This window comes from Cibotium barometz, chromosome 3 (genome assembly GCF_041138505.1).
Source record: "Cibotium barometz isolate CiBa-2024 chromosome 3, ASM4113850v1, whole genome shotgun sequence".
NCBI lineage: Eukaryota > Viridiplantae > Streptophyta > Polypodiopsida > Cyatheales > Cibotiaceae > Cibotium > Cibotium barometz.
In genome coordinates this window covers 45046046-45071938 of record NC_141048.1, presented here as the reverse complement: position 1 = coordinate 45071938, position 25893 = coordinate 45046046, and the positions used below count along the sequence as shown (strand labels likewise).

Here is a 25893-nt window from a genome sequence, read left to right as displayed (position 1 = left end):
GTCTACCATCTTGAAATAGAGCAGCCCCGATAGCATAGTCACTGGCATCAGTTTCAAGAACATAAGGCCGACTAGGATCGGGTAATGCTAAGATAGGTGCTTCCTTGACTTTATCTTTCAAAAGTCTGAAGACCATATCCAAATCGTTATTCCAAGTGATAGGTTGATTTGACTTACGTCCACGACCTTTCAATAAGTCAGTCTCATCGATAGTGTGAGCTGAGAGTACTCCCGTACAGATTTTCGAAGAAAAATAACAAAATCGAGAAAAGAACGAAGTTGTTTCACTGTTCACAGTATAGGCCAGTCCAGAACCTTCTGAACTCGGTCATAGTCAATGCTCAATCCATCTCGAGTGATCTTGTGTCCCAAGTAAATGATGTCAGTCATAAAGAACTCACATTTACTTAACTTAGCATATAGTCGATTCTGTCTTAAAATACATAAGACAATCGTGAGGTGTGTGACATGATCCTCAAGAGAGTACGACTATATATCAAAATATCATCCAGGAACACCACCACAAATTTCCCCAAATGTTCACGAAAAAGATCGTTCATCATTTACTGGAAAGTGGCTGGAGCATTGGTTAATCCAAAAGGTAATACGAGAAACTCGTAATAGCCATACCTAGTCCGAAAGGCGGTTCTTTCGACATGCCTTTCATGAATACGTATCTGGTGATAGCCAGTACGTAAATCTATCTTCGTGAAATATTTCGCTCCTGCTAACCGGTCAATCAGGTCATCTGATCTCGGGAGAGGATAACGGTTCTTAATGGTCAGCTTGTTCAATCTCTTGTAATCTATACACATTCTCCAGGTATTGTCTTTCTTTCTCCTAAGCAACACAGGTGCACCCCAAGGTGATTTACTTGGACGGATCTGGCCCATCCTCATATAATCTTGGAGTTGTTTAGCCAACTCATCTTCCTCAGCTTGGCTCATCCTGTAAGGTGGAATACTGACAGGATGAGCACCAGGGATCAAGTCAATACGATGATCTACTGCCCGTTCAGGTGATAAACCTGATGGCAGTTTCTTAGGAAATACGTCTTGAAACCAATCAAGTATCTTCTGTAATTCTTTTCTTTCAAACACACTTAATTCATTTACATCCAAGGAAGAGATGAGAAAAGAAGAAAGTGGAATCAATACACAATGGAAAGCGGTATACAAAGAAGAATCCATTATATTTCCAAAATCAATTGTATTCACAAGAGGTCCCTGAGAGGGATAAATACAATTACCTAAAATACTATACTGGGTGTCCTTATGCTGAAAAGAAAAAATGTGACTAGACCAATCTATGTGGACTTGAAGAGTCTTAAACCACTCAATCCCTAATAACAAGTCTATATTTTCTAGATGCATTACATAGCATTCCAGACTTTGTAGTCCTGAATCTGGATTGGAAGCATCTCCACCTTTCGATCCCATACTTGCCTTCCCGCAGGTAAGCGTACCTCTATAGGTATGATCGCTGGGTGTCGTATCAAGACTCAATTTCTGCACAAGTTTGTAGTTAACAAAGTTGTGTGAGCTGCCAGGGTCTAAAAGAATGTGAATTTTATGGCCATGCACTTCTCCATAAACTCGGAGAAGATCATGCAAGCCAAATACTTTAGAATTGAACAGACAATCAGAACAAGTACTAGGGCGAGAAAGTACAGTAATTGACGTATCTGTCAAAGACAACTGGTTAGCTGCCTCTATCTTGGGTCATGCGTTTATCTTGGTACCCTTTTGCTTTGGGCACTCGTTACGCATGTGTCCTTTTTCTTCGCAGATAAAACGTCCTTCCTTCTTGAGCTTTAAAGTCCTAAGGAGTCCTTTCTTCTTCGCTGGTGTCGAACTTGAATGCTTCGAAGGTTGAAGAAGCCCACTTAAGGGGTTTATATAGCCTGCCCCAAAAGCTTCTTGAGCTTTTGCTTTTGTGTTTATATATATATATATATATATATATATATATATATATATATATAAGAGTTCTGTTTTCTTAAAAAAAAAGAAAAAAAACACATTGAATCTTAGGGACCCTCCACTTTTGTAAAAAAAAAGTTTAATAAAAACCAAAAAAAACAAAACGCCGTGTCGAGTTGGGCGCTTGCATTTGCTTTTTTTTTTTGGTCCCGTCGAGAATAGCATCATCGCCACCTCACCTGTCGGCTGCTGTCGTCACATGTGTCTGTCGGTACCATCGCGCCAGCTTGCGCCTGCGTCAGCCTCACGTAGGCCTAGCCACAAGGCGGCGTAGGCCAACCGGCCTGGCCTAGGCACCTGCCCGCCTAGCCTAGGCGCCTACGTGGGCCTGGCTTGGGCGCCTGTCCGCTTGGCCTAGGCTGCATAAGCTTGGTTGCCTGGCCACCTGGCTATGCAAGCCCATGCGCCCGCCTGCAGGGTCGCCTATTATTACAGAGGCCTGCCCGGCCTGCCAGCTTCCTTCTGATAGCCAAACGTCAACACCCGCCAGAGCACAAACCTGCCAGCATATCCACCTTCTCACGCGCATGCTCTCTCTCACTCGTTCAACGAAAAGCTAACCTGCTTTTTCTGTTTTCTCTCTCTACAGTTCGTGCAACTGCACAAACGAATCTCTCCTCTTCTTTGCAAAGCAAACGACCCCACTTAGACTACCACCTCCCATCAACATGGGTTTCTTTGATGAAGAAAAACACATACTGAATCTGAAAACAGCAGTATGCATAGAAAAAACAGCAAGCTTTTTAACACATACCTTTCTTCGACCTCATCTTCTCTACTTACCGACTTGCTCGTTCACGAGGTATGCTCTGATACTACTGTCAAATCCCCACAGATCTCCTCGTGATCGTTCTTGGTATACGAGACTCGAATCCTACAAACAAACGAATAAACAACAAGGGGTTGCAGGCCTGATTCACCTCCCAACCATGACAGCCGTGGGCGAGCCCACAGTCTTGGCTGTCCCCACCGAGCCACGAGCTGAGCTAACTAGGTTGACGTACCGACCAATCTCCTCCTCGTGACGTCCCATACCGCCACGAAGCTGCCCTCGTGGGCCTCGAGATTGCTGCCGGCCTCGGCTGCATAAAGCAGGTGCACGTCTGCACTAGATCCAGGCTCCAATACCATAGAGCTCTCACAAACTCGCGAGACTCTCTATATATCAATAACTAACCTTGGCCACCCTTTTATAGGCTCTTGGCCGGTCATCAGGCATCCACACTTGGACGCTCGCCCATCCCATACTTGGGTGCCCGCCCGTTAGTATATCCCTAACTCAGCTCGTCAATCAGCCTGCCTAGCTCCAAGCTTCCCCAAGCCTCGAAACTAGTCTTGCGTGCGTGTAGCACACGGTAGATACACACTGTGCACATGACACCTTAGAGCAAACTTTGAGTGCTAGTCTCTATCATGGCTGAGTATACCCATCACCTTCGGAGAGTGATAGAAACCCAGTTCGCTGGTTTTATAAAGCGTGTTCTTTTGGACTAACCTTAAACATACCTGCACCTACTCTCGGGCATTGATAACGTGAGTAGGGATGTCATAGCTTATTGTCCACGCTATGCATGATAGAGTTGATGAACCCACGCTTTATATTCGGACAGACATTGGAGTTGATGAACCTACACTTTATATTCGGACAGACATTGGAGTTGATGAACCTACACTTTATATTCGGACAGACATTGGAGTTAATGGTTGCACTTTTGAGTCAAAGTCTTTTTAAAGTTTAGCTTAATGTTTGGTTATGGATCTTAGTGCTTTAGGTTTAGAGTTTATAGTTCTCTGTTTTGCTATTTTGTGTTGTTGTTTAGTATCTCAGTTCAAAAGATTTAAGTTCTTATTAAGAATAAGTGTGTGTATACTTTTGTGTTTTTTTTATTTTTTATTTTTTAAAGTTTCTTTCATTCATGTAATTGTTTTGTTTTGTTTTCTTGTTTTTTGTTTTTTGTTTTTTTTATTTGTTTGTTTTTGTTTTTTGTTTTTTTTTGTTAATGTCTTAATTAAAAATCTTCGTTTGATATTATCTTTTAATTTCCTCTCCTTAGTAGCTAGGTTTGTTGGTTTATTTATTTTTGATCTTTCAAATGCTTTGTTAGTTTATTTATTTTTTATCTTTCAAATGCTTTGTTTTTGTCTTTGTCCTTCTTCTCTATTATTTCTTTTTAAAATCTCTCAATTCGTGAGTTCAGATTTTTTTGACCTTATGAAGGTATATATATATATTGCTTTAGTGGACACATGCTTGGATGTCTTGCAGTCATGTTCTTCATGGTTTTCATGCATGTTGGGGTTTTGTATATGTGTATCAAATTAGCTAATTTGCAATTGTGTGCATTCGCTTGAGCTATTTCCCACTTCTCCTTGGAATATTATACCCTTTTAAAGACATGCCCATTTCTACCTGCAATATCATACCCTTTTTCAAGGGTATGCTTACAAACTTAGAAAGTATTAATTATTGGCTCAAAGACAAGCTGGAGACAAGGATTCAATGTGCCCTTACATACATAGGGATGTTATTTTTAGAATTGAAGCTTATAAGACTAGATTCAATTCACTTATCAAAGTAGAGCTTAGCAGACGAGATTTGTTTGGACATGGTTCCATGAGAAGCTTGCTACCATTGTCTTTTTAAGAAGCTATCTTGAAAAGAGAGATCACGTCTAGTGAGTTCCAATCTTTCTTGGAATAAAAGTGAGCCTTTGCTCATAAGAGTGCCAAGATTTAAGCCATTCCTTGAGATAGTGGGTGTATATAGATACAAACTTCATGGGCGAGCACACTTGGAATGGATTGACGTCACTATAAAAATTGCATCATATCACATGAGTGCACATGAGAGGGTTACTTATAATTTTTACATTTACATGAGATAATTTATTTATTGGCTTTTAAGGTTTAACTTATAATAGGGGTGTTAAATATTCACCTTGCAAGAATATTCACTGCAAGAATGGAAAACTTACAATAGATGATAGGTGCATCCTCGAAACATGTAAGATTCAAGGTTTATTAGCTTTTAAGGTTTAACTTATAATAGGGGTGTTAAATATTCACCTTGCAAGAATGGAAAACTTACAATAGATGATAGGTGCATCCTCGAAACATGTAAGAGACTTGTTTTTATGCTTCCTTTCCACATGCAATGGATACTATTTTTGTTACCTTCTATAGGCATGTGATATGGGAGTTTTGTTAGAAGTGATGCCCCTAGGACTAGCAACATTGTTTAAGCTATCGCCCACTATCAAATGCCTATAAAAATGTTGTATATTCTAGATGACGTCGTACATATATTAGGGATGTGAAAAATAGGGAGTATAACACATACAACCTTTAGATGGGTTGGGAATTGTGTACATCTTCTGAGGCCACACTAATAATCTCTTTTTGAAAATGCTAAGGTTTGTCTAATAGTCAAAAGATTATGTTTTTGGTTAAGAAATCTACTAATGGAGGTGTGATTATTTCCTATGCTATTAATATGTATAAGGGTCAAAAAGATTTAAGGAAAACTCTATTTTTGGTAAAGAAATCTACTGAAGGTGGAGGCGTGACTAGTTTCTATGTGCATGTGTTAAATTTCACAACAGCAATAGACAAGCCTAGGCATTTTCAAAAGAGATTACCTTGAAATGTGGTTTTAGAATAGGAAAGGATCTAAAAGAGATTTTTCATGCATAATATATTAACATTCAAGTTAGCATGATACACCTTAATACATGCAAGCCCTTGCATACAATGATCGATTTGCGGGTTGGAGGTTAAAGTGGTAATCTTTATCAAGGCACAGCATCTGCAGAGGTATCATGTGCGTGCTTCCTAAGTCCTCTTCCTCAAGGGTTCTCTTGTAAAGATAGTATAATGTTGGGTTTCCCAGGCACACAATTTCCTCTCCATCAGGGGTAGGCTAAGATACCTCTACACAAGGCTAAGGGCTTGGCTCCTTCTAACATGGTAGAAGCACTTTCAGCAAAACAGATGAGATGAAATTAATGCTCATCCCTCATTGGTTTAGTCTCTAAAATACTTAATAAATTCGATTGTTTTCAGCTACAAAAACTAACCAATCACGGAGTTACATGTATTTACACCTTAACCTATGAGGTTTTTCACATGGGACAACTCTTTACCAACAACCTTTGCAAAATAATTTCATCGTAACACAGACATCACAAACTACCTCAATTAGGGTTTGGGAAAAGATGGGTTCGTTTTATCTTGGAGCTTGCTCAACTTGTGGAGATCCTCCCTATAGAAGGAAAAATGTCATCTCCATTTTTTCAAGAAATAGTAGTAATTGTGGATGAACGTATGAAGAAAATGCTTGTTCAATTTACCTTTTCAAAACCCATGATGAAAAGGATTCATGTCAGGTTCACTCAAAAAAAAAAATCCTAAACAGTCACCAAAATTGGGAACCCCCCATGAAGTCTACAATCCAGGGCTTTTTTTGAACTTTGCAAAGACTTTGTCAATGGATAGATTGATGTTGGACTCTCTTTTTTTTTGGACCATAGCTACCTACATCAAAAGCTTTCTTCTCCTTCTTGGTGTTGAGCTCCCTAACGATTGATTCTTAGAGTTGGAGCATTTATTCTTATTGTCAATGAACAGTCTTTACGCATAAGAAACATAGTCGGTTGAAAACAAAGCCCTCTCACCTTTTTGCATGACTGCAACACTTGCCATATCTCATATTAAAGTGCATGAATGCAATCTGCATGCGCAAAGATGCTTTTCACGGACATGTCTGAATCTCCATGCTTAGGCATCTTTTTGTCACTCCACTCAAGTTCGATTTGTCATACGATCTTTCTTTAGGCCACATGGGTAGCATGCATAGAGGGGAGGCCTTCAATCAGACCCCCTCTTCTCCTGTTTTTTTTTATAGAAGGTTTATTATTATTATTATTTTCTGAATTGGTTGAAAATTTGAAAGTACACTACTCACACAAACTAGTTACCATAAGTTGCACAAGGGGAGATTTGACCCCATCACCTAGGGACTCTCAAAGTCCTTCATTAGCACTGCACTAACACGTGATTGGGAAAAGAGGTGTCCATGCACACACACCAAGAGAGGGGGGTCCAATCGAATTCGGGTCGTCCACAAGGCGTTGGGCTATTGTCCCCGCCCCCGTTTGACCGCTTCTTTGTCAGCACTTCATTTGCCAATCGAGGTTGAAATTTCCTACCTATTCAATAGCGCTCATTTTTTAGTCTAAGATGTGTTGCTTGTGTTGGGGCGGGCTGCTGACTTGTGTCCCTATCATCAACAATGTTAAACATTTTTACAAGAAGAAAAGGTTGTGAACTTCTAAAACGAGTTGAATGTATATTCCCTTGGTGTGCAAAGGTGGCCATTGTTAATGAACCACTTGTATTGTGACTTGAAGGACTAGTATGATAGGAGTATGGGGCAAAAACCTTCCTCGTTTGGTCTATCAAGCTATCGTTGGCCCTTGATTTATTAGAGATGGGTTGGCATTTCTAATCTACCATGACTTCTTTTGATGGCATTTCTCTTTGGACTCTAAAAGTCTATAATTGGAGGTTTTCCCTCGTAACTTATCCATGTATAAACATGATTATCCCAAATGAAGTTTTCGTGCCTGTCCATGTTTGAAGACCCAAATGACAATTCATAGCATACAAGTGTCAATCATGTTCTATCACTTGACAATTGCACTTTGCATCTTACATACGTCTAACACAAAATTGTTGAATTTCATCAACTGTTAAAAAATAGAAAAATTTCTTGTCTCTCCTATTTCTTCAAAAGAGAGGTGACTATTGCAGGGGTCATGAAAGAACTTTAACCTTCGAAAAACCTAAAAGTTTCTTCTTTTGAATATGTCCTATTCTTGAGTTGGTTTGATATTGCATCAGAAATCCCCAAAAGAGCACATTCTTGCACATCTTAGTATAGCTTGCACCATCCCTAATCTCCTTTAATCCTTCCATATACGATTTAGTAATGGAAGAACAAAAGCGAGGAGAGAGAGAACATTTAACAAAGGTTCTGGTGCATTTCCCAAGCAGTTAATTACTCATAATTGAAGTAGAAACTTCCTTCTATGGCATTCATATTTGGTGCATTTCCCAAGCAATTAATTACTCATAATTGAAGTAAAAACTTTTCCTTCTATGGCATTCATATCGCACACCAAACAGCACACACCATATTACGATGACATAAGAAAACTTAGCTTGCAAGAGAACAAATGCATTGCATTATAAGGATATCAAAGACTAAACTTATTTGCTATGCTACCAGGAGGGACCAAAAAACAGCCAATGCTTATATCTTATACTTCAACCTCAACTTCCAAGAATCTTCCTCCTCCCCACCGACAATGTTGGTTTCATGCCTATAGGCTATTACAACATCTGCTCCAAAGGCCGGCCTCCCATCAATAACTAGATGGAGTAGCAGTACCAGCTCATCTTGCTTAGGATTGTAAGGATCTTCACCTCCAGCATCCATTGTTTTCGTATCAATCATTGCTGTTTTGCTTCCAAGCCTAAAGTTATCAGCTTCAAAATCGAAATTCATAGTTAAGCTAAGCAGTCTGGTCACATCCATCCCTCTCATGGATGAGAAAAGCATTTGTTGACTTATCAAATGCACATCATCATCTTCACTTGGCACATCATCTTGATTTTGCTTGCCTTCACTAACCTGTAAAGAAAGAACCCCTCTCAAAAACAAGTAAACCCAACTGCTGAAAGCGGCAAGGCAAGACTTAGACCAAGTACAAAATTAAATAAATTTACAATTTTCTTCAGCGACCAGTATTCCTGCCTTCGTTCCTAATAGTAAAGCATAGACTCGGTAAGAGGGGTGCTTGCCATGCAAGAGAGGTTGCTTCGCGAGTGATGTGCAAAACAACTACCAAGGTTCTTTACAAACATGTGATTTCATGATTTGGATGCCCATTGAAATTAGTCCAGATCTCATTGCATGAGGTTGTTGCCTTTCTATTGGCAAAATTCCTTGTACAAGAGAACAACCAAGCAAAGATCACAAATAAGATGCTACAAGCTATATTGACCAAATTGGTAAAAGCCAGCTGGAATGATTATGAAAAAAAGCTTTCATGCCTGCCACACAGCATATAACGTTGCAACAGATAACACCTCCTTTAATCTTGCATTTGGATTCAAAGTGGTTAGTTATGTGTGGAAGCTTGTGGAACCTTCTACCTGACATGCAGAGAACATTCACAAATCTGAAATTATGCAAGAGTGAAAGGAGAGAGAGAGAGAGAGAGAGAGAGCACGAGAGAATCGTACACAGGATTAGGTCTCAATATCCCCCCACCCATAGGTGTATTTGCTTGTATTGCGGTATGAAGTAAACAACTGACCTGCAGGGCTGTAATTCCCTGTATGTGCTGACCAAAGCCACTAGCAGATGCTGGAGTTTGGAGCTGGACGCTGGCCGCCTTCCATAGCAACTGCTGGACAGTAGGATGATGCACGTTTTTCTGCCCACAGGCTGAAAGCACCTGCATTTAGCTTCACGCTGACTCGAGACTGCTTCTGGGCCTTGTTGTCTTGCATTGATGGCTGAGGTCTGCCTCTGGCAGGGGTATCAACCATAGCACCCTTTTGTAGGGGCTATGGGATGGCCAACTGCTGCAAAGCAGGCCGACTTAGAGCTTTGCTAGTCATGGAGGAATAAATCCCCTTTTAGCCGATTCAGATTGGGTGCCCACCTCTATGGGCCATGGGCGCCTGCCCATGGGCATCCTAAAAGGCCATAAGGCTGCCCAAAGCTCCCATACATGGAAACAACCATGTCCCCTGCATATGAGGTGTTACTAGTACACTACAGAGAAGTTTGCACACACCAAGATGCTGCGTTTGACTTTGACCTGAAAATGGGCACCCGACCAAAAGCCCTAATAAGTGCCCAAGACGACCTGACAATGTTACAACATACAAGAGTGTTACAATCAGTGTTCTGGAAACATTTTTGAGTGAACCTGACATGAATCCTTCTCACCATGGGTTGACGAGAAAAAGGCAATTTTGAACAAGCATTTTCTTCATAGTTTCATCCAATTACTACTACTTTTTTGAAAAATTGGAGGCGGCTTTTTCCTCCTCCTTTGAAGACAGAGGCGGATTTTTCAAAAGTTGAGCAGGCTCCAAGATGAAGCGAACCCATCTTAACTTACAATGGTATTCGGGATACAGAACATGCACGACTCTGACCCTAACTTCCCCTTTGGCAGTACTCTGGCAACTTGTCCTTGAACAAGGGCTCACAAAATGCCTCGTGTCCGAGCTTAGGGCCTTGCACTTGTGTTGGTGTAGTGTGTCCACGACACCTAAGTGTCTGATGCACATGACATGTTATGCCCATGGAATGTGGTTCAACAAAGAATTATTGTTGAGGAACGTGATGCCAAAGCATAGTATTAGGAGATTTCCACAAAATGGATAGACCGGAGGCCCTCCATTATCTTAAGGTTTTGGGGTCTAGATGGCTAGACCACTTTGTGGAAACCTCCAAGTTAAGCGCACATTGGGATGAACACAACTGGGATGAGTGATCTCCCAGGACTCAGCCAATTTCCAACATGGTATCAGAGCCATGTGTTAAAGTGTAACCTCTGAGCCACTAAAGAGTAGCCAAGTTGAGTCTTTGAGCCAAAAAATATGGGCAAGTTCAACCTTTGAGCTAAGAAAAAGTGGACAAGTTGGCACCAAGGGGGAGTGTTGAGGAAAGTGGTGCCAAAGCGTAGCACTAGGAGATTTCCACAAAATGGATAGACTGGAGGTCCTCCACTGTAACACGCGGAAGCTCTAGGGGTCTTCTTTCAGCCCTAAACACTCCTGGAAACATGCTGATGCAAAACGCAGACATGAAGAGAGAGTAGAGAGAGAGAGAGATATGCTGGAAAATTCAGTATATTAGTATGGTACAAAAAGTACAAAAAGGTACTCAGTCCACAGCCCTAGGCTGTCTTCATGAAAAGGGTGATAAACACCAAAATTCTGGTCCCTACTTGGACCCTAAGGATCCAATCCCTAAAGGACTGAATGAATAAAACTATGAGCACACTTTGCTATTTATAGTCTCTTAATCTTAATGGAGAGCTGGCCGACTGTTGTCGGCCAGCTGACTGGACAATAATTCATGGCTCTTGATGCGCATGTAGTCGCCTGTGTCTTGGTTCAGCTGACAACCTCCTGTAGTGCAGCCGACAGCTTCTTGCTTGATTCTGGTACAGCCGACAAGCCTTCCTCTTCAAGCCCTCCAGCCTTGCTCCAACTCCTACACTGCCAAACAGCACTCTGTGCTCCATGTCCTAGTCCTAATACTCTTTTTCTTGGCTGCCCCTTCTGGATTTAGCCCTGAAAATGTCCATGGCATTTATCATGCACATGGCATCCCCCTCTGCTAAACTTGATGACGGGATTCCAACCTGCTCTTGGATGACTGTCATCATCCCAAATCTTTTCCCGAAGTCCCTCTGTCATCCTTCCATCCCTGGCAACCCTTTTCTCTGAAAGCCCGGCACGGTCTCCAAAACCACTCTGCCTCTGAATAAGATCAATGCATCTGTTCCCTCCAGTCCCCAATCCATTCTTGCCCTGACTCTGAACACGGTCTTGGTCTTCATTCTTGAGAAATGAGTCTGGCACTCTCACATCACCCCTTGGAGGTTAATCCTCCCTTGGGACCGTTGCCCGAGAACCTATCTGGCTCACAGGACTGCCATCCCCTCTAGCTTTGTCGAACACCACCAACAAACCTCCTAGGAGCTCTTCCCGATCTTGCGTTCCCTGCCTTGGGCTTCGTATCCGTGTACTTTCCTGTATCTTGGACCTGTACACCATCATATGGGACTGAATCAGTGTTTAGCTTTGCTAAGCCTGATGCTCTGATACCAATGTAACACGCGGAAGCTCTAGGGGTCTTCTTTCAGCCCTAAACACTCCTGGAAACATGCTGATGCAAAACGCAGACATGAAGAGAGAGTAGAGAGAGAGAGAGAGAGAGAGAGAGATATGCTGGAAAATTCAGTATATTAATATGGTACAAAAAGTACAAAAAGGTACTCAGTCCACAGCCCTAGGCTATCTTCATGAAAAGGGTGATAAACACCAAAATTTTGGTCCCTACTTGGACCCTAAGGATCCAATCCCTAAAGGACTGAATGAATAAAACTATGAGCACACTTTGCTATTTATAGTCTCTTAATCTTAATGCAGAGCTGGCCGACTGCTGTCGACCAGCTGACTGGACAATAATTCATGGCTCTTGATGCGCATGTAGTCACCTGTGTCTTGGTTCAACCGACAACCTCCTGTAGTGCAGCCGACAGCTTCTTGCATGATTCTGGTACAGCCGACAGGCCTTCCTCTTCAAGCCCTCCAGCCTTGCTCCAATTCCTACACTGCCAAACAGCACTCTGTGCTCCATGTCCTAGTCCTAATACTCTTTTTCTTGGCTGCCCCTTCGGGATTCAGCCCTAAAAATGTCCATGGCATTTATCATGCACATGACATCCCCCTCTACTAAACTTGATGACGGGATTCCAACCTGCTCTTGGATGACTGTCATCATCCCAAATCTTTTCCCGAAGTCCCTCTGTCATCCTTCCACCCCTGGCAACCCTTTTCTCTGAAAGCCCGGCACGGTTTCCAAAACCACTCTGCCTCTGAATAAGATCAATGCATCTGTTCTCTCCAGTCCCCAATCCATTCTTGCCCTAACTCTGAACACGGTCTTGGTCTTCATTCTTGAGAAATCAGTCTGGCACTCTCACATCACCCCTTGGAGGTTAATCCTCCCTTGGGATCATTGCCCGAGAACCTATCTGGCTCACAGGACTACCATCCCCTCTGGCTTTGTGGAACACCACCAACAAACCTCCTGGGAGCTCTTCCTGATCTTGCGTTCCTTGCCTTGGGCTTCGTATCTGTGTACTTTCCTGTACCTTGGACCTGTACACCATCATATGGGACTGAATCAGTGTTTAGCTTTGCTGGGCCTGATGATATAATACCAATGTAACACACGGAAGCTCTGGGGGTCTTCTTTCAGCCCTAAACACTCTTGGAAACATGCTGATGTAAAACACAGACATGAAGAGAAGAGTAGAGAGAGAGATGCTGGAAAATTCAGTATATTAGTATGGTACAAAAAGTACAAAAAGGTACTCAATCCACAGTCCTAGGCTGTCTTCATGAAAAGGGTGAAAAACACCAAAATTCTGGTCCCTACTTGGACCCTAAGGATCCAATCCCTAAAGGACTGAATGAATAAAACTATGAGCACACTTGGCTATTTATAGTCTCTTAATCTTAATGGAGAGCTGGCCGACTGCTGTCGGCCAGCTGCCTGGACAATAATTCATGGCTCTTGATGCGCATGTAGTCGCATGTGTCTTGGTTCAGCCAACAGCCCCCTGTAGTGCAGCCGACAGCTTCTTGCTTGATTCTTGTACAGCCGACAGGCCTTCCTCTTCAAGCCCTCCAACCTTGCTCCAATTCCTACACTGCCAAACAGCACTCTGTGCTCCATGTCCTAGTCCTAATACTCTTTTTCTTGGCTGCCCCTTCTGGATTTAGCCCTGAAAATGTCCATGGCATTTATCATGCACATGACATCCCCCTCTGCTAAACTTGATGACGGGATTCCAACCTGCTCTTGGATTACTGTCATCATCCCAAATCTTTTCCCGAAGTCCCTCTGTCATCCTTCCATCCTTGGCAACCCTTTTCTTTGAAAGCCCACGGTCTCCAAAACCACTCTGCCTCTGAATAAGATCAATGCATCTCTTCCCTCCAGTCCTCAATCCATTCTTGCCCTAACTCTGAACACGGTCTTCGTCTTCATTCTTGAGAAATGAGTCTGGCACTCTCACAGCACCCCTTGGAGGTTAATCCTCCCTTGGGACCGTTGCCGAGAACCTATCTGGCTCACAGGACTGCTGTCCCCTCTGGCTTTGTGGAACACCACCAACAAACCTCCTGGGAGCTCTACCCGATCTTGCGTTCCTTGCTTCAGGCTTCGTATCCGTGTACTTTCCTGTACCTTGGACCTGTACACCATCATATGGGACTGAATCAGTGTTTAGCTTTGCTGAGCCTGATGCTCTGATACCAATGTCACACGCGGAAGCTCTGGGGGTCTTCTTTCAGCCCTAAACACTCCTGGAAACATGCTGATGCAAAACGCAGACATGAAGAGAGAGTAGAGAGAGAGAGATATGCTGGAAAATTCAGTATATTAATATGGTACAAAAAGTACAAAAAGGTACTCAGTCCACAGCCCTAGGCTGTCTTCATGAAAAGGGTGATAAACACCAAAATTCTGGTCCCTACTTGGACCCTAAGGATCCAATCCCTAAAGGTTTGAATGAATAAAACTATGAGCACACTTTGCTATTTATAGTCTCTTAATCTTAATGGAGAGCTGGCCGACAATAGTCGGCCAGCTCACTGGACAATAATTCATGGCCCTTGATGCGCATGTAGTCGCCTGTGTCTTGGTTCAGCCAACAGCCTCCTGTAGTGCAGCCGACAGCTTCTTGCTTGATTCTGGTACAGCCGACAGGCCTTCCTCTTCAAGCCCTCCAGCCTTGCTCCAATTCCTACACTGCCAAACAGCACTCTGTGCTCCATGTCCTAGTCCTAATACTCTTTTTCTTGCTGCCCCTTCTGGATTTAGCCCTGAAAATGTCCATGGCATTTATCATGCACATGACATACCTCTGGCCTCTTACATAACTTCTACTGACTTCTAGGATGATGTAATGATGAATGACTTGAATGACCTGCTGAAAACGCTGAGTATGCTTATGTATATGCTAAGGTGCTGGTCGGCCAGCAGGACTGCTTACGGTTAGATCTGGACATGAATATTCCTGAAATATTTATATATATGCCTGCGTTGACTTTCTGTTGTCCAATGTGGCTGGCCTTCAACTTGGTTGCTGCCGACTGTTGCCTAGGCTCTTTCTAGTTGCCGACTGATGCTTGTTGGCTGCCCTCCATGCTAGTGGTGATGATGATGATGTTGCTAATGCTTCTGATGCTAATAATGTTGATGATGGTAATGATGCTGAGGATGATACTGATGCTGATGCTATTGCTGATGGTGATGCTCTTACTGCTAATGATGCCCTAAACGCTGACTTAATCAGGGGTTCTACTCTTCATGTTGAGGATTATCCATGGCACGGACGTACACGTGACATCCCCTCTTGCTAAACTTGATGACGGGGTGGATACTCTGTCATCCATGATCCTTCCTCCCTGGACTTCTAACTTTGACTTGCTACTTCAGACTCTAACTTTGACTCTGATATTTTTGTCTAAACACCTTCCACTTCTGATCTCCACTTCCAAGTCTTCCTGAGTAACTGAGCATCTGTTCCACTATTGTCCCCATGCCTACTGTCCCTTGCTCTTAACACAGCAGCAGGTCACCTATTACAACCGTGTTTTTCCCTCTGGACAACAAGCAGGTGGGCACGAGCACGGGATGGACAATGTGAACAGGCATCAAGTTGGATATAAAAAGGAAACCCATATATGGTGGCCAGCCCAAGTGTGAAAGGGGACAAAAGGGATTTTATTGTTTATAAGGTTTTTAAACCTTTGATGGCTTAAAATATTATTATATTTATGGCATGCGTTTTTTCCATCTACTTTTGGCGTTTTTGAGAAAAGCGCATCGTATCTTTATAAAGCGAAGGGTGGCAAGCTGAAGAGAGCAGATCGCCAGGTGGTGGTCATCGTTGGGTAGAGGTGGTCGCCATTTGGTCTACAGCGAGTGCCGGGTGCTGCAACGCTTGGGCTGCAGGCGGCTGGTCCTGCTACGCATGGTCTACAAGTGGTGAGCGCTGTTGTGCGCATAAACAGGGGGAATCACTGCTAAACAGAGGCCGCCAACCACTGTATAACCTCTTTCTTTCATTACAAGGGCCCGGTGTGTTTTTCTCTTCTGTGTGCCATGGAAGTACGAGAGACTCTGAAGCAGGAGAACAAGCTACGGATACACAGGACGATGTTTATGGGAGAGATGGTGTGATTTCTCTTCGTGATGAACTTATGTGTTCAGGGATTTGCTTTCAGGTTCTCTATTTTTCTCTCGCTTGGTGCTATGGAAAACAACCTTGGTTTTTGGCACCGTGATTGGATGGTGCATATATGTGGATTTTTCTCATGGAAACAGGACATTGGTTTTTCGAGAAGAAACAGGACTTTGGTATCGAGGATACAAGCCTATGGTTTATGGGATATAGGTCTATGGTTTATCACATACAGGTCTTTGGTTTCATGTGGAAAGCATGTCTCTGGATTCATGTGGACAAGTTCTAGTCTTCTCGAGGTTACATGCAAGCTGTGACTATAGGAAGGACATGTGGTTTGGTACAGCCCTACTACTGTTTGGGAAAGGGTTTGTGGGATCCATGGTAGAGATGGAGAAGACCTTTTCAAGCAGGGAGGTGTTGTACAGGTGTGTCTTCTCTATGGAATGCTTTGCTGTAATAACGAGAGTTCTTATTTGGAAGTCCTGGGTGAAAAGCTTTGAGGGATCCTATTGGTAGAGGATTCTATGAGTTGTAATATGTACTCAAATTTTGTTCAAGTAAAGAAATACCGCAAGGGGCGCCACTGCGTTTTGGGGCCAATCGGTGTCCTTGTACTATCTGCAAGAGCACTCTAGCTCCCCCTGTTTGTTTCTTTTTCCAGGTTCCCATGGGTGATGAAGTGTTTTATGTGCGAGTGTTTGTTTCACTGCCCGTCAGATTTCTAAAGGCCGGTTTCATGGTTCCATCGCCGAGATATCGTCGACTTTCTCAAGGAGGCGAGCCCATGGTTGTCACATCAAAAGCTTCTACATGAGGAACGTGGAAAGGAAGTACAGGAGACATTGCAGGATTGTGTGTCTTTGCCTATATGAGGTGAAGAGCAAAAGCTAAAGATGAAGCTCAGGAGAAAAGACACCAAGGATAGGAAGTAGTCAGCCAGGAACAAGAAGCAGTTGAAGTGGTATGGTGCAAAACATGGGTTGAAGGCTATGACTTTCGACATTTTGTCACCAGTGGTATCTTCACGGAGGCTTCATGGGGTTCGGAAGGCAGTTTCTTTCTATGTTTAGCAATGGTGATCTACTATGCTTCATTGGGGACTTGTACTTACCACTTGGGTGGAGTGCAAGAAGGTTTTGGGTGCCTATGGATGTATCAGTTGAGGCTCACACGACGAAAGTAGAGGAACTTGATGAGGTTCTTATTCCCGAGCAGATATACTGGCACATAAGGAAAGAAAGGTACAAGGTGAAGTTTCCCGGTGCTATCTTGTGAAGTTCAAGAACTATTCACCGATGGATGCGAAGTGAATGGAGGAGGGTGACTTAGCAGATTCACCTCAAGTAGTTGGAGCCAACTCTTGCGACGGCTCATTCAGGTTCAGCGGAGCATGGGTCTGGAGCATTGCCGGATGCTCAAAAGGGGGGGTAGCACCTCCGCTCCCTTGTTTATAGACAGGCTCAGTTTTTCATCTAGGAGTCGCTTGGTGACATCTTTGTATTCACCCGAGGTACTGGAGGCTGACAGTACATCTGCTTATGGGACTTCTATGATATTGTGTACTAGTCACATGAGATGATGCTATTTCTGGAGTTGGTTTCCTTTGGAATGGCATGGTTTGGTTTAGCTCAGAGTTTGCAGCAACCTAAGTTAACACTTCGAGACTCTATAGAGGGCATAAGTCTTGCGAGCAGTCCTAGAGTTGGTTTGGTTCATGGATATATGGATCGAACTCTATTTGTGCATGTATGCATACACTTTTTGAGGTATTATTGTATTCTGGTGCCATTGGATCCTGGTACCATTGAGAATACATGGGTAATCCTCTGGATGTGTCAGGATGAGATGCATGTATGTTGGTATGATACATCAAGTACTTTATTATGTTCATCATTGGGTGTGATTCCTGCGGGATAGCCATGAGACATTTGTGGAAAGTACTTAGTGGATGTACTGTTTGGATGCATTGAGTGCTTTCATATGCATAATGCTCATGTTGTACCTCGAGTCGTGGATGCCCATGGGTGTAAGGCTTGCGAACAACCCTGAGACTATTATATTGGAGTAGGTAGAGCATCTTGAGGAGCATATTGTTTGCGAATGCAAATATGTGTCATGCATATGTTTGTCATATGTAGAATGATGCATGGTTTTGTTTTTGGCTAACACAAGTTACGTGTTTCCACTTGGTTTTAGACTTATGCTGCAGGTTTTGAAGGAACAAGCAAGAGTTGTTTGTCACTTCGATGTGACAGTGTGGCCTTACTGTTCACGATGATTGTTTCATCACCCAGATGCACTGGAGGGACATTACTTTGGTCATATGGGGAATCTTTCTTCATTGGATGCTTACTGTGTTATTGAGTGCAATCGAGGACACTTGCTATTTTTCAAGAGGGGAGTGTGTTACCACCCTGTGTTTTTCCCTCTAGACAACAAGTAGGTGGGCACGGGCACGGACATGGGATGGACAGTGTGAACAGGCATCAAGTTGGATATGAAAAGGAAACCCATATATGGTGGCCAGCCCAAGTGTGAAAGGGGACAAAAGGGATTTTATTGTTTATAAGGTTTTTAAACCTTTGATGGCTCAAAATATTATTATATTTATGGCATGCATTTTTGCCATCTATTTTTGGCGTTTTTGAGAAAAGTGCATCGTATCTTAATAAAGCGAAGGGTGGCAAGCTGAATAGAGCAGATCGCCAAGTGGTGGTCATCGTTGGGCAGAGGTGGTCGCCATTTGGTCTACAGCGAGTGCCGGGTACTGCAGCGCTTGGGCTACAGGCGGCTGGCCCTGCTGCGCATGGTCTACAGGTGGTGAGCGCTGTTGTGCACATATGGCTACAGGCGCTACTGCTTACACGGCTTCAGGGCGCTGCTGCGCAGGACTGCACACGGTTGCTGCGCACATGGGCTACCAGGCGGCTGCTGCGTACATGTGGTACAGTCAGACAGGCGGCTGCGCCTATGGGCTGCAGCCAGAAAAGGGGCACCAGGCGGCTGGGCTACAGCCAGCAACGGGCAGCCAGTCGGGCAGCCAGCAACGGGCGAAACAGGGGGGGGGGGGGCGCTGCTGAACAGAGGCCGCCAACCACTGTATAACCTCTTCCTTTCATTACAAGGGCCCGGTGTGTTTTTCTCTTCTGTGTGCCATGGAAGTACGAGAGACTCTGAAGCAGGAGAACAAGCTACAAATACACAGCACGATGTTTATGGGAGAGATGGTGTGATTTCTCTTCGTGATGAACTTATATGTGTTCAGGGATTTGCTTACAGGTTCTCTATTTTTCTCTCGCTTGGTGCTATGGAAAACAACCTTGGTTTTTGGCACCGTGATTGGATGGTGCATATATGTGGATTTTTCTCATGGAAACAAGACATTGGTTTTTTGAGAAGTAGCAGGACTTTGGTATCGAGCATACAGGCCTATGGTTTATGGGATACAGGTCTATGGTTTATCAGATACAGGTCTTTGGTTTCATGTGGAAAGGATGTCTCTGGATTCATGTGGACAGGTTCTAGTCTTCTCGAGGTTACATGCAAGCTGTGACTATAGGAAGGACATGTGGTTTGGTACAGCCCTACTGCTGTTCGGGAAAGGGTTTGTGGGATCCATGGTAGAGATGGAGAAGACCTTTTCAAGCAGGGAGGTGTTGCACAGGTGTGTCTTCTCTATGGAATGCTTTGCTGTAATAACAAGAGTTCTTATTTGGAAGTCCTAGGTGAAAAGCTTCAAGGGATCCTATTGGTAGAGGATTCTACGAGTTGTAATATGTACTCAAATTTTGTTCAAGTAAAGAAATACCGCAAGGGGCGCCACTGCGTTTTGGGACTGATCGTTGTCCTTGTACTATTTGCAGGAGCACTCTAGCTCCCCCTATTTGTTTCTTTTTCCAAGTTCCCATGGGTGATGAAGTGTTTTATGTGCGAGTGTTTGTTTCACCGCCCGTCAGATTTCTAAAGGCCGGTTTGATCACCTACCGGAACTAATCATGCCTGTTGCTAGGCCTTTTGAACTAATCCGAGAGCTTAATGATGGACTGGTTCTACATACATACCCTCAAGGAATGCTTCCTCTAGCTTCGCATGTTTTGCAGACCACTCCATCTTCTACCCTGCTACATTCTTCTGATGGATCTGTGCACCTCCTTCGGACTTATGCTTAGTGGCTAAGCCTGAATGCTCTGATACTGATGTTGCATGCACGAAAGCCCCGCCCGTTAGTTTATCCCTAACTCAACTCGCCAATCAGCTTGCCTAGCTCCAAGCTTCCCCAAACCTCGAAGCTAGTCTTGTGTGCATGTAGCACATGGTAGATACACACTGTGCACATGACACACTCCCCTTCCTCTAAGAGCTCACTCCTGAGCTCACTAAAAAGCCAGGGTAATCTCTCTGAAGAGTAGTCAATGTCTCCCATGTAGTGTCCTCCTCAACAGGATCCTTCCACTTGATCTTGTATTCGGTGATAAGCGTATTACACAATCTTCTTTCACAAAATCCAAGAATCTTTTCAGGTTCGTGTGGAACAAATGTCATGTCTTCGACATCTATGATTTCTTGAGGAGTAACTAACTGGTCTGTTCCAACCAGTACTTCTTTAAGTCTATTGACATGAAATACAGGATGAACTTTCACATGAGAAGACAAATCCAATTCATATGCTACTGAACCAATCCGTCGTGTAATACGAAATGGTCCACAATATCTAGGGGATAATTTCGGATATCGACTTGTCCATGAAGTCTCGGAATCTTTCGGAACTCGCAAATACACCATCGTTCCTTCAGAGAACTCTCTGGGTGAATGATGTCTATTAGAATCTGTCTCGGTCTTAAGCACTTCTAATAGATTCCTTCGCAACTTGTAACATTTCTTGCATATCTTGCAAAAAATTACGTGCTGCATCATGTTGAAGTCCTGAGAATCCCACTGTAACAAGTGATCTAGGTTGAAAACCATACATAAGCATGAAAGGACTAAAACCTGTACTCGTATGCTTAGTACTGTTATAAGCAAATTCTAAGTTCTAACATAGGAAGATAATCCTCCAAAGAGCTCTGTCTTTTGGATACATATGCTCGAAGCATATCTTCCAAAATCTAATTCACTCTTTCAGTCTGGCCATCAGATTGAGGATGATCTGAGGAACTCAAATTCAAAGTTGTTTCAAACTTCTCAAAAACAAGTTTCCAAAAATCACTCGTAAACTTAGAGTCCCTATCACTAACTATGTCCTGCGGTGCTGAAGCTACCACCCCTCCCTGCTCGCGCTACCTGCACACCTGCGCCCTCCGCCTTCCTGCCTGTTCGTCCCCTCGCGCCCCCCCTCAGTCCTCACGCCTCCCCTTGCCCCCCCCCCCCCCCCCCCTCCCCCTTCTTTCACTTTTGCGCCCCCCTCCCTCGCTGCGCTGCCCGCCATTTGCCCCCCCCCCCCCCCCCCCCCCCCCGCCTGCCTTCGCTGCTGCGCCCCCCTCTCTCGCTACACTGCCCGCCGCCCATCCTCCCCTCCCTTCTTTCGCGCCCTCCTCCCCTCTGCAGCGCCCGAACCCCCCCCCCCTCCGCCAGCTCTTTCTCCATCCCACTGATCGTTGTCCTTGTACTATTTGCAGGAGCACTCTAGCTCCCCCTATTTGTTTCTTTTTCCAAGTTCCCATGGGTGATGAAGTGTTTTATGTGCGAGTGTTTGTTTCACCGCCCGTCAGATTTCTAAAGGCCGGTTTGATCACCTACCGGAACTAATCATGCCTGTTGCTAGGCTTTTGAACTAATCCGAGAGCTTAATGATGGACTGGTTCTACATACATACCCTCAAGGAATGCTTCCTCTAGCTTCGCATGTTTTGCAGACCACTCCATCTTCTACCTGCTACATTCTTCTGATGGATCTGTGCACCTCCTTCGGACTTATGCTTAGTGGCTAAGCCTGAATGCTCTGATACTGATGTTGCATGCACGAAGCCCCGCCCGTTAGTTTATCCCTAACTCAACTCGCCAATCAGCTTGCCTAGCTCCAAGCTTCCCCAAACCTCGAAGCTAGTCTTGTGTGCATGTAGCACATGGTAGATACACACTGTGCACATGACACACTCCCCTTCCTCTAAGAGCTCACTCCTGAGCTCACTAAAAAGCCAGGGTAATCTCTCTGAAGAGTAGGTCAATGTCTCCCATGTAGTGTCCTCCTCAACAGGATCCTTCCACTTGATCTTGTATTCGGTGTGATAAGCGTATTACACAATCTTCTTTCACAAAAATCCAAGAATCTTTTCAGGTTCGTGTGGAACAAATGTCATGTCTTCGACATCTATGATTCTTGAGGAGTAACTAACTGGTCTGTTCCAACCAGTACTTCTTTAAGTCTATTGACATGAAATACAGGATGAACTTTCACATGAGAAGACAAATCCAATTCATATGCTACTGAACCAATCCGTCGTGTAATACGAAATGGTCCACAATATCTAGGGGATAATTTCGGATATCGACTTGTCCATGAAGTCTCGGAATCTTTCAGAACTCGCAAATACACCATCGTTCCTTCAGAGAACTCTCTGGGTGAATGATGTCTATTAGAATCTGTCTCGGTCTTAAGCACTTCTAATAGATTCCTTCGCAACTTGTAACATTTCTTGCATATCTTGCAAAAAATTACGTGCTGCATCATGTTGAAGTCCTGAGAATCCCACTGTAACAAGTGATCTAGGTTGAAAACCATACATAAGCATGAAAGGACTAAAACCTGTACTCGTATGCTTAGTACTGTTATAAGCAAAATTCTAAGTTCTAACATAGGAAGATAATCCTCCAAAGAGCTCTGTCTTTTGGATACATATGCTCGAAGCATATCTTCCAAAATCTAATTCACTCTTTCAGTCTGGCCATCAGATTGAGGATGATCTGAGGAACTCAAATTCAAAGTTGTTTCAAACTTCTCAAAAACAAGTTTCCAAAAATCACTCGTAAACTTAGAGTCCCTATCACTAACTATGTCCTGCGGTGCTGAAGCTACCACCCCTCCTGCTCGCGCTACCTGCACACCTGCGCCCTCCGCCTTCCTGCCTGTTCGTCCCCTCGCGCCCCCCTCAGTCCTCACGCCTCCCCTTGCCCCCCCCCCCCCCCCCCGCCTGCTTTCGCTTTTGCGCCCCCCTCCCTCGCTGCGCTGCCCGCCATTTGCCCCCCCCCCCCCCCCCCCCCCCCCCCCCGCCTGCCTTCGCTGCTGCGCCCCCTCTCTCGCTACACTGCCCGCCGCCCATCCTCCCCTCCCTTCTTTCGCGCCCTCCTCCCCTCTGCAGCGCCCGAACCCCCCCCTCCGCCAGCTCTTTCTCCATCCCACCCCTCTTGAGCGAGCTCGCCCCCGCCCCCCCCCCCCCCCCCCCCCCCCCCCCCCCTTGGGCTTCTCCTTCGCCGCTTCACCCCCCCTCCCTTTTTCTTGCTGACTTCCGCCCCCAGGGGGGTTTTGTCTTTTTTTCTCCGGCCTTCGTCTTCCGCCTCTCCGTGTGCAGCTCGGTTCTTGCATGATCTCCGCTTTCGCCTCGCCTTCGCCATAGCTTCAGACTCTGATGGAGGCTCCTCCCGCCCCGCCTCAGAGGGACTCCCCGCAGCCCCCTCGCCCGCCCCTGAGGACACCCCCATCAGGCTTTCTCTTTCGCCAGAAGAGGAAGCGAGCCTCACCGCAGAGGTGGAACGCCTCCAGGCTCATTCCACCATCTGCCGTCTAGTCGGCACTCGCCCCAGCAGAGGGGAGATCCGGGATCTTCTCCAGGCCCGCCTTCTTGCAGATGTGGGCAAGATCCTGGACGTACAGCTACTGGGCCGTGGACATTACCAGATCGAGTTCGAGACCACCCAGAGCGTGGCCAAGGCCCTTGCCATGAGTCCCCTTGACATCAGGGGTGCTCGGGCTTTCTTCAGACCTTGGCAGCATGGCTTTGACCCAGCAGCGGCTGAGCAGGGAGAGCGCCTTTTTCATGTTACAGTTTGCTTCCCTGGACTCCGCCGAGAGTATCTTCCGCTACTCTCTAGGCTAGGAGCATTGGTGGGCTCGGTACTAGAGACTGGCCCCACAGCAGCTTCAGTGGTGGCCAAAGCAGCTAGGCTACCTTCGGTCAGAGTTTTGGTGTCTGACATCTCCTCCCTTCCTAAGGTCATTCAGCTACCTAGGATAGGGGGGGGATGGATTGATCAGAGAGTGGAGTTCTCGGGGCTCCCGAACCAGTGCTTCATTTGCAGCAGGTCGGTCATCTGGCCAAGGCCTGCCCTCGCAGGAGACCCCGACCCTCACCACAGCAGCAAGCCCCTGATGGCCCGCCCACAGATGCGGCTCGGCAGGCTGCCTCCGGGACACCTGCTCAGGCCACAGAGACCTCGGAGTGGCAGCCTGGACAGGGGCGCCGCCGAGGGAGACAGCCACAGCAGCACGCCCAGAGACCGCTGCAACAGCAGCCACAGTCTCAGCCTCACTGGGTTCCCGTGAGGAACAGCTTTGCTCCCCTCCAGGAGGAGACCCCTGCGGCGATGACTGAGGACCAGGGAGATGCCAGCACCCCCTCCTTCACCCCCCCACCCCCGTCCCCTCCCACCGCCTCGCTTCCACCCTCGCCTCCTCCCGTCCCCGCTCTGGTTTCGGCAGCGGCTCCCTCTCCACCCCCCTCGCTCCCCCCTCCCCCCCCCCCGCCCGCCTCACCTTCCGAGAGGCCCTGGCAGTCCCGTGGCGTTCACCTGCAGTCCGGAGGGCGCTGAGCACCGACCTCGCTCGAGCACCTCAGAGGAGGCCTACCATGCCGATTCGGGCTTCACGGATATCATCTATCCGCAGTCGGCTGAGTCGCCTCGGCATTAGACAGCGCTCGGAGGCTTTTGATTACGCCTTCACACGGCTTTTTGGAGCAGAGGGCCCCCATGAGCCAGCACCCATCCGAGTTCATGTAGTGATACCTCCGGCCCGCGGGGAGGAGGCACTAGATTCAGCGGTGGCCTTCTCGTTCCCTCTTTGTGGCCCTTGTGACCGGAGTGGACTCTAGAGCTCGCTCTTAGTACTTTGAAGACTCAGGCAGTTGAGTTTTCTCATCATGTGAGCGATCTGGAGGTGACATGTGATTAGGCAGACTATGGAGTTGGCTCATTTTTTCTTGGATCTCGGGAGTGTGGATGCCTCAGGGATTCGTCATTTGGTCGTTCGCTTAGTGGCAGATTTAGCACGCGACCCTGGATATGTATGTATACACGAGGTTGCTCTGTCAGAGCGGGAGGCAGTCGCCATGGGCCACAGCCACTGGCGCCTGATCCGTGATTCTTGCAGTATACCGGGTGGGCAGATTCGCAGCCGCTCGGATGGGGACTACTCTCCATCCAAGCCGCTTGCGAAGGCCCGCCGTACGGCTGAGACAGCATCCACCTCAGCAGGTCATCCATGAGGATCATCTCATGGAATGTACAGGGCCTTGGCGGAGCACATTTTATACGCTATCGTGGTTGCTTGAGGCAGGAGCTTCAGAGATGCCTGGTTGGTGGCAGCATTGATATTTTGATGATGCAGGAGCACCACTTGGGTGAGAGCAGGATCCGGAGATATGGTTCGGTGATGCCTGGTAGATGGGACACCTTTTGGTCTGCAAGTTTGGTCCTTTGGGTGGACAGGGAGGAGTATGCATGGTCATTGCAGATGTATGGCGGCAGGCCATTGTGGATCGAGGGATCATTGTGCCTGGTAGAGCACAGTATGCCATTCTGAGGATGCATGATGAGCTATTGGGCGTGCTCAATGTCTATGCGCCCAATCATGCTAGTGCCAGAGCAGAGTTCTGGACTCAGGTTACGGATGCATTGCCAGAGGCC

At 45.7% G+C, this 25893-nt stretch overlaps 1 protein-coding gene across 3 annotated transcripts in view; it reads right to left on the bottom strand.

Annotated features, from left to right (window-relative positions):
- Positions 1-8211: 8211 nt before the first annotated feature.
- Positions 8212-25893, bottom strand: part of LOC147640125 (uncharacterized) — a 32645-nt gene continuing 14963 nt past the window's right edge. Inside the window, exon 2 of one of the 3 annotated variants that reach the window (XM_086777367.1) lies at positions 8212-8676. In XM_086777367.1, coding sequence (XP_086633493.1) covers positions 8296-8676 — 381 coding nt within the window. In that variant the 3' untranslated portion in view covers positions 8212-8295. Of the gene's footprint in view, positions 8677-8841; positions 8991-25893 lie in introns of those variants that run through there. The other 2 variants (XR_015262478.1, XM_086777377.1) reach the window with 2 other exon arrangements.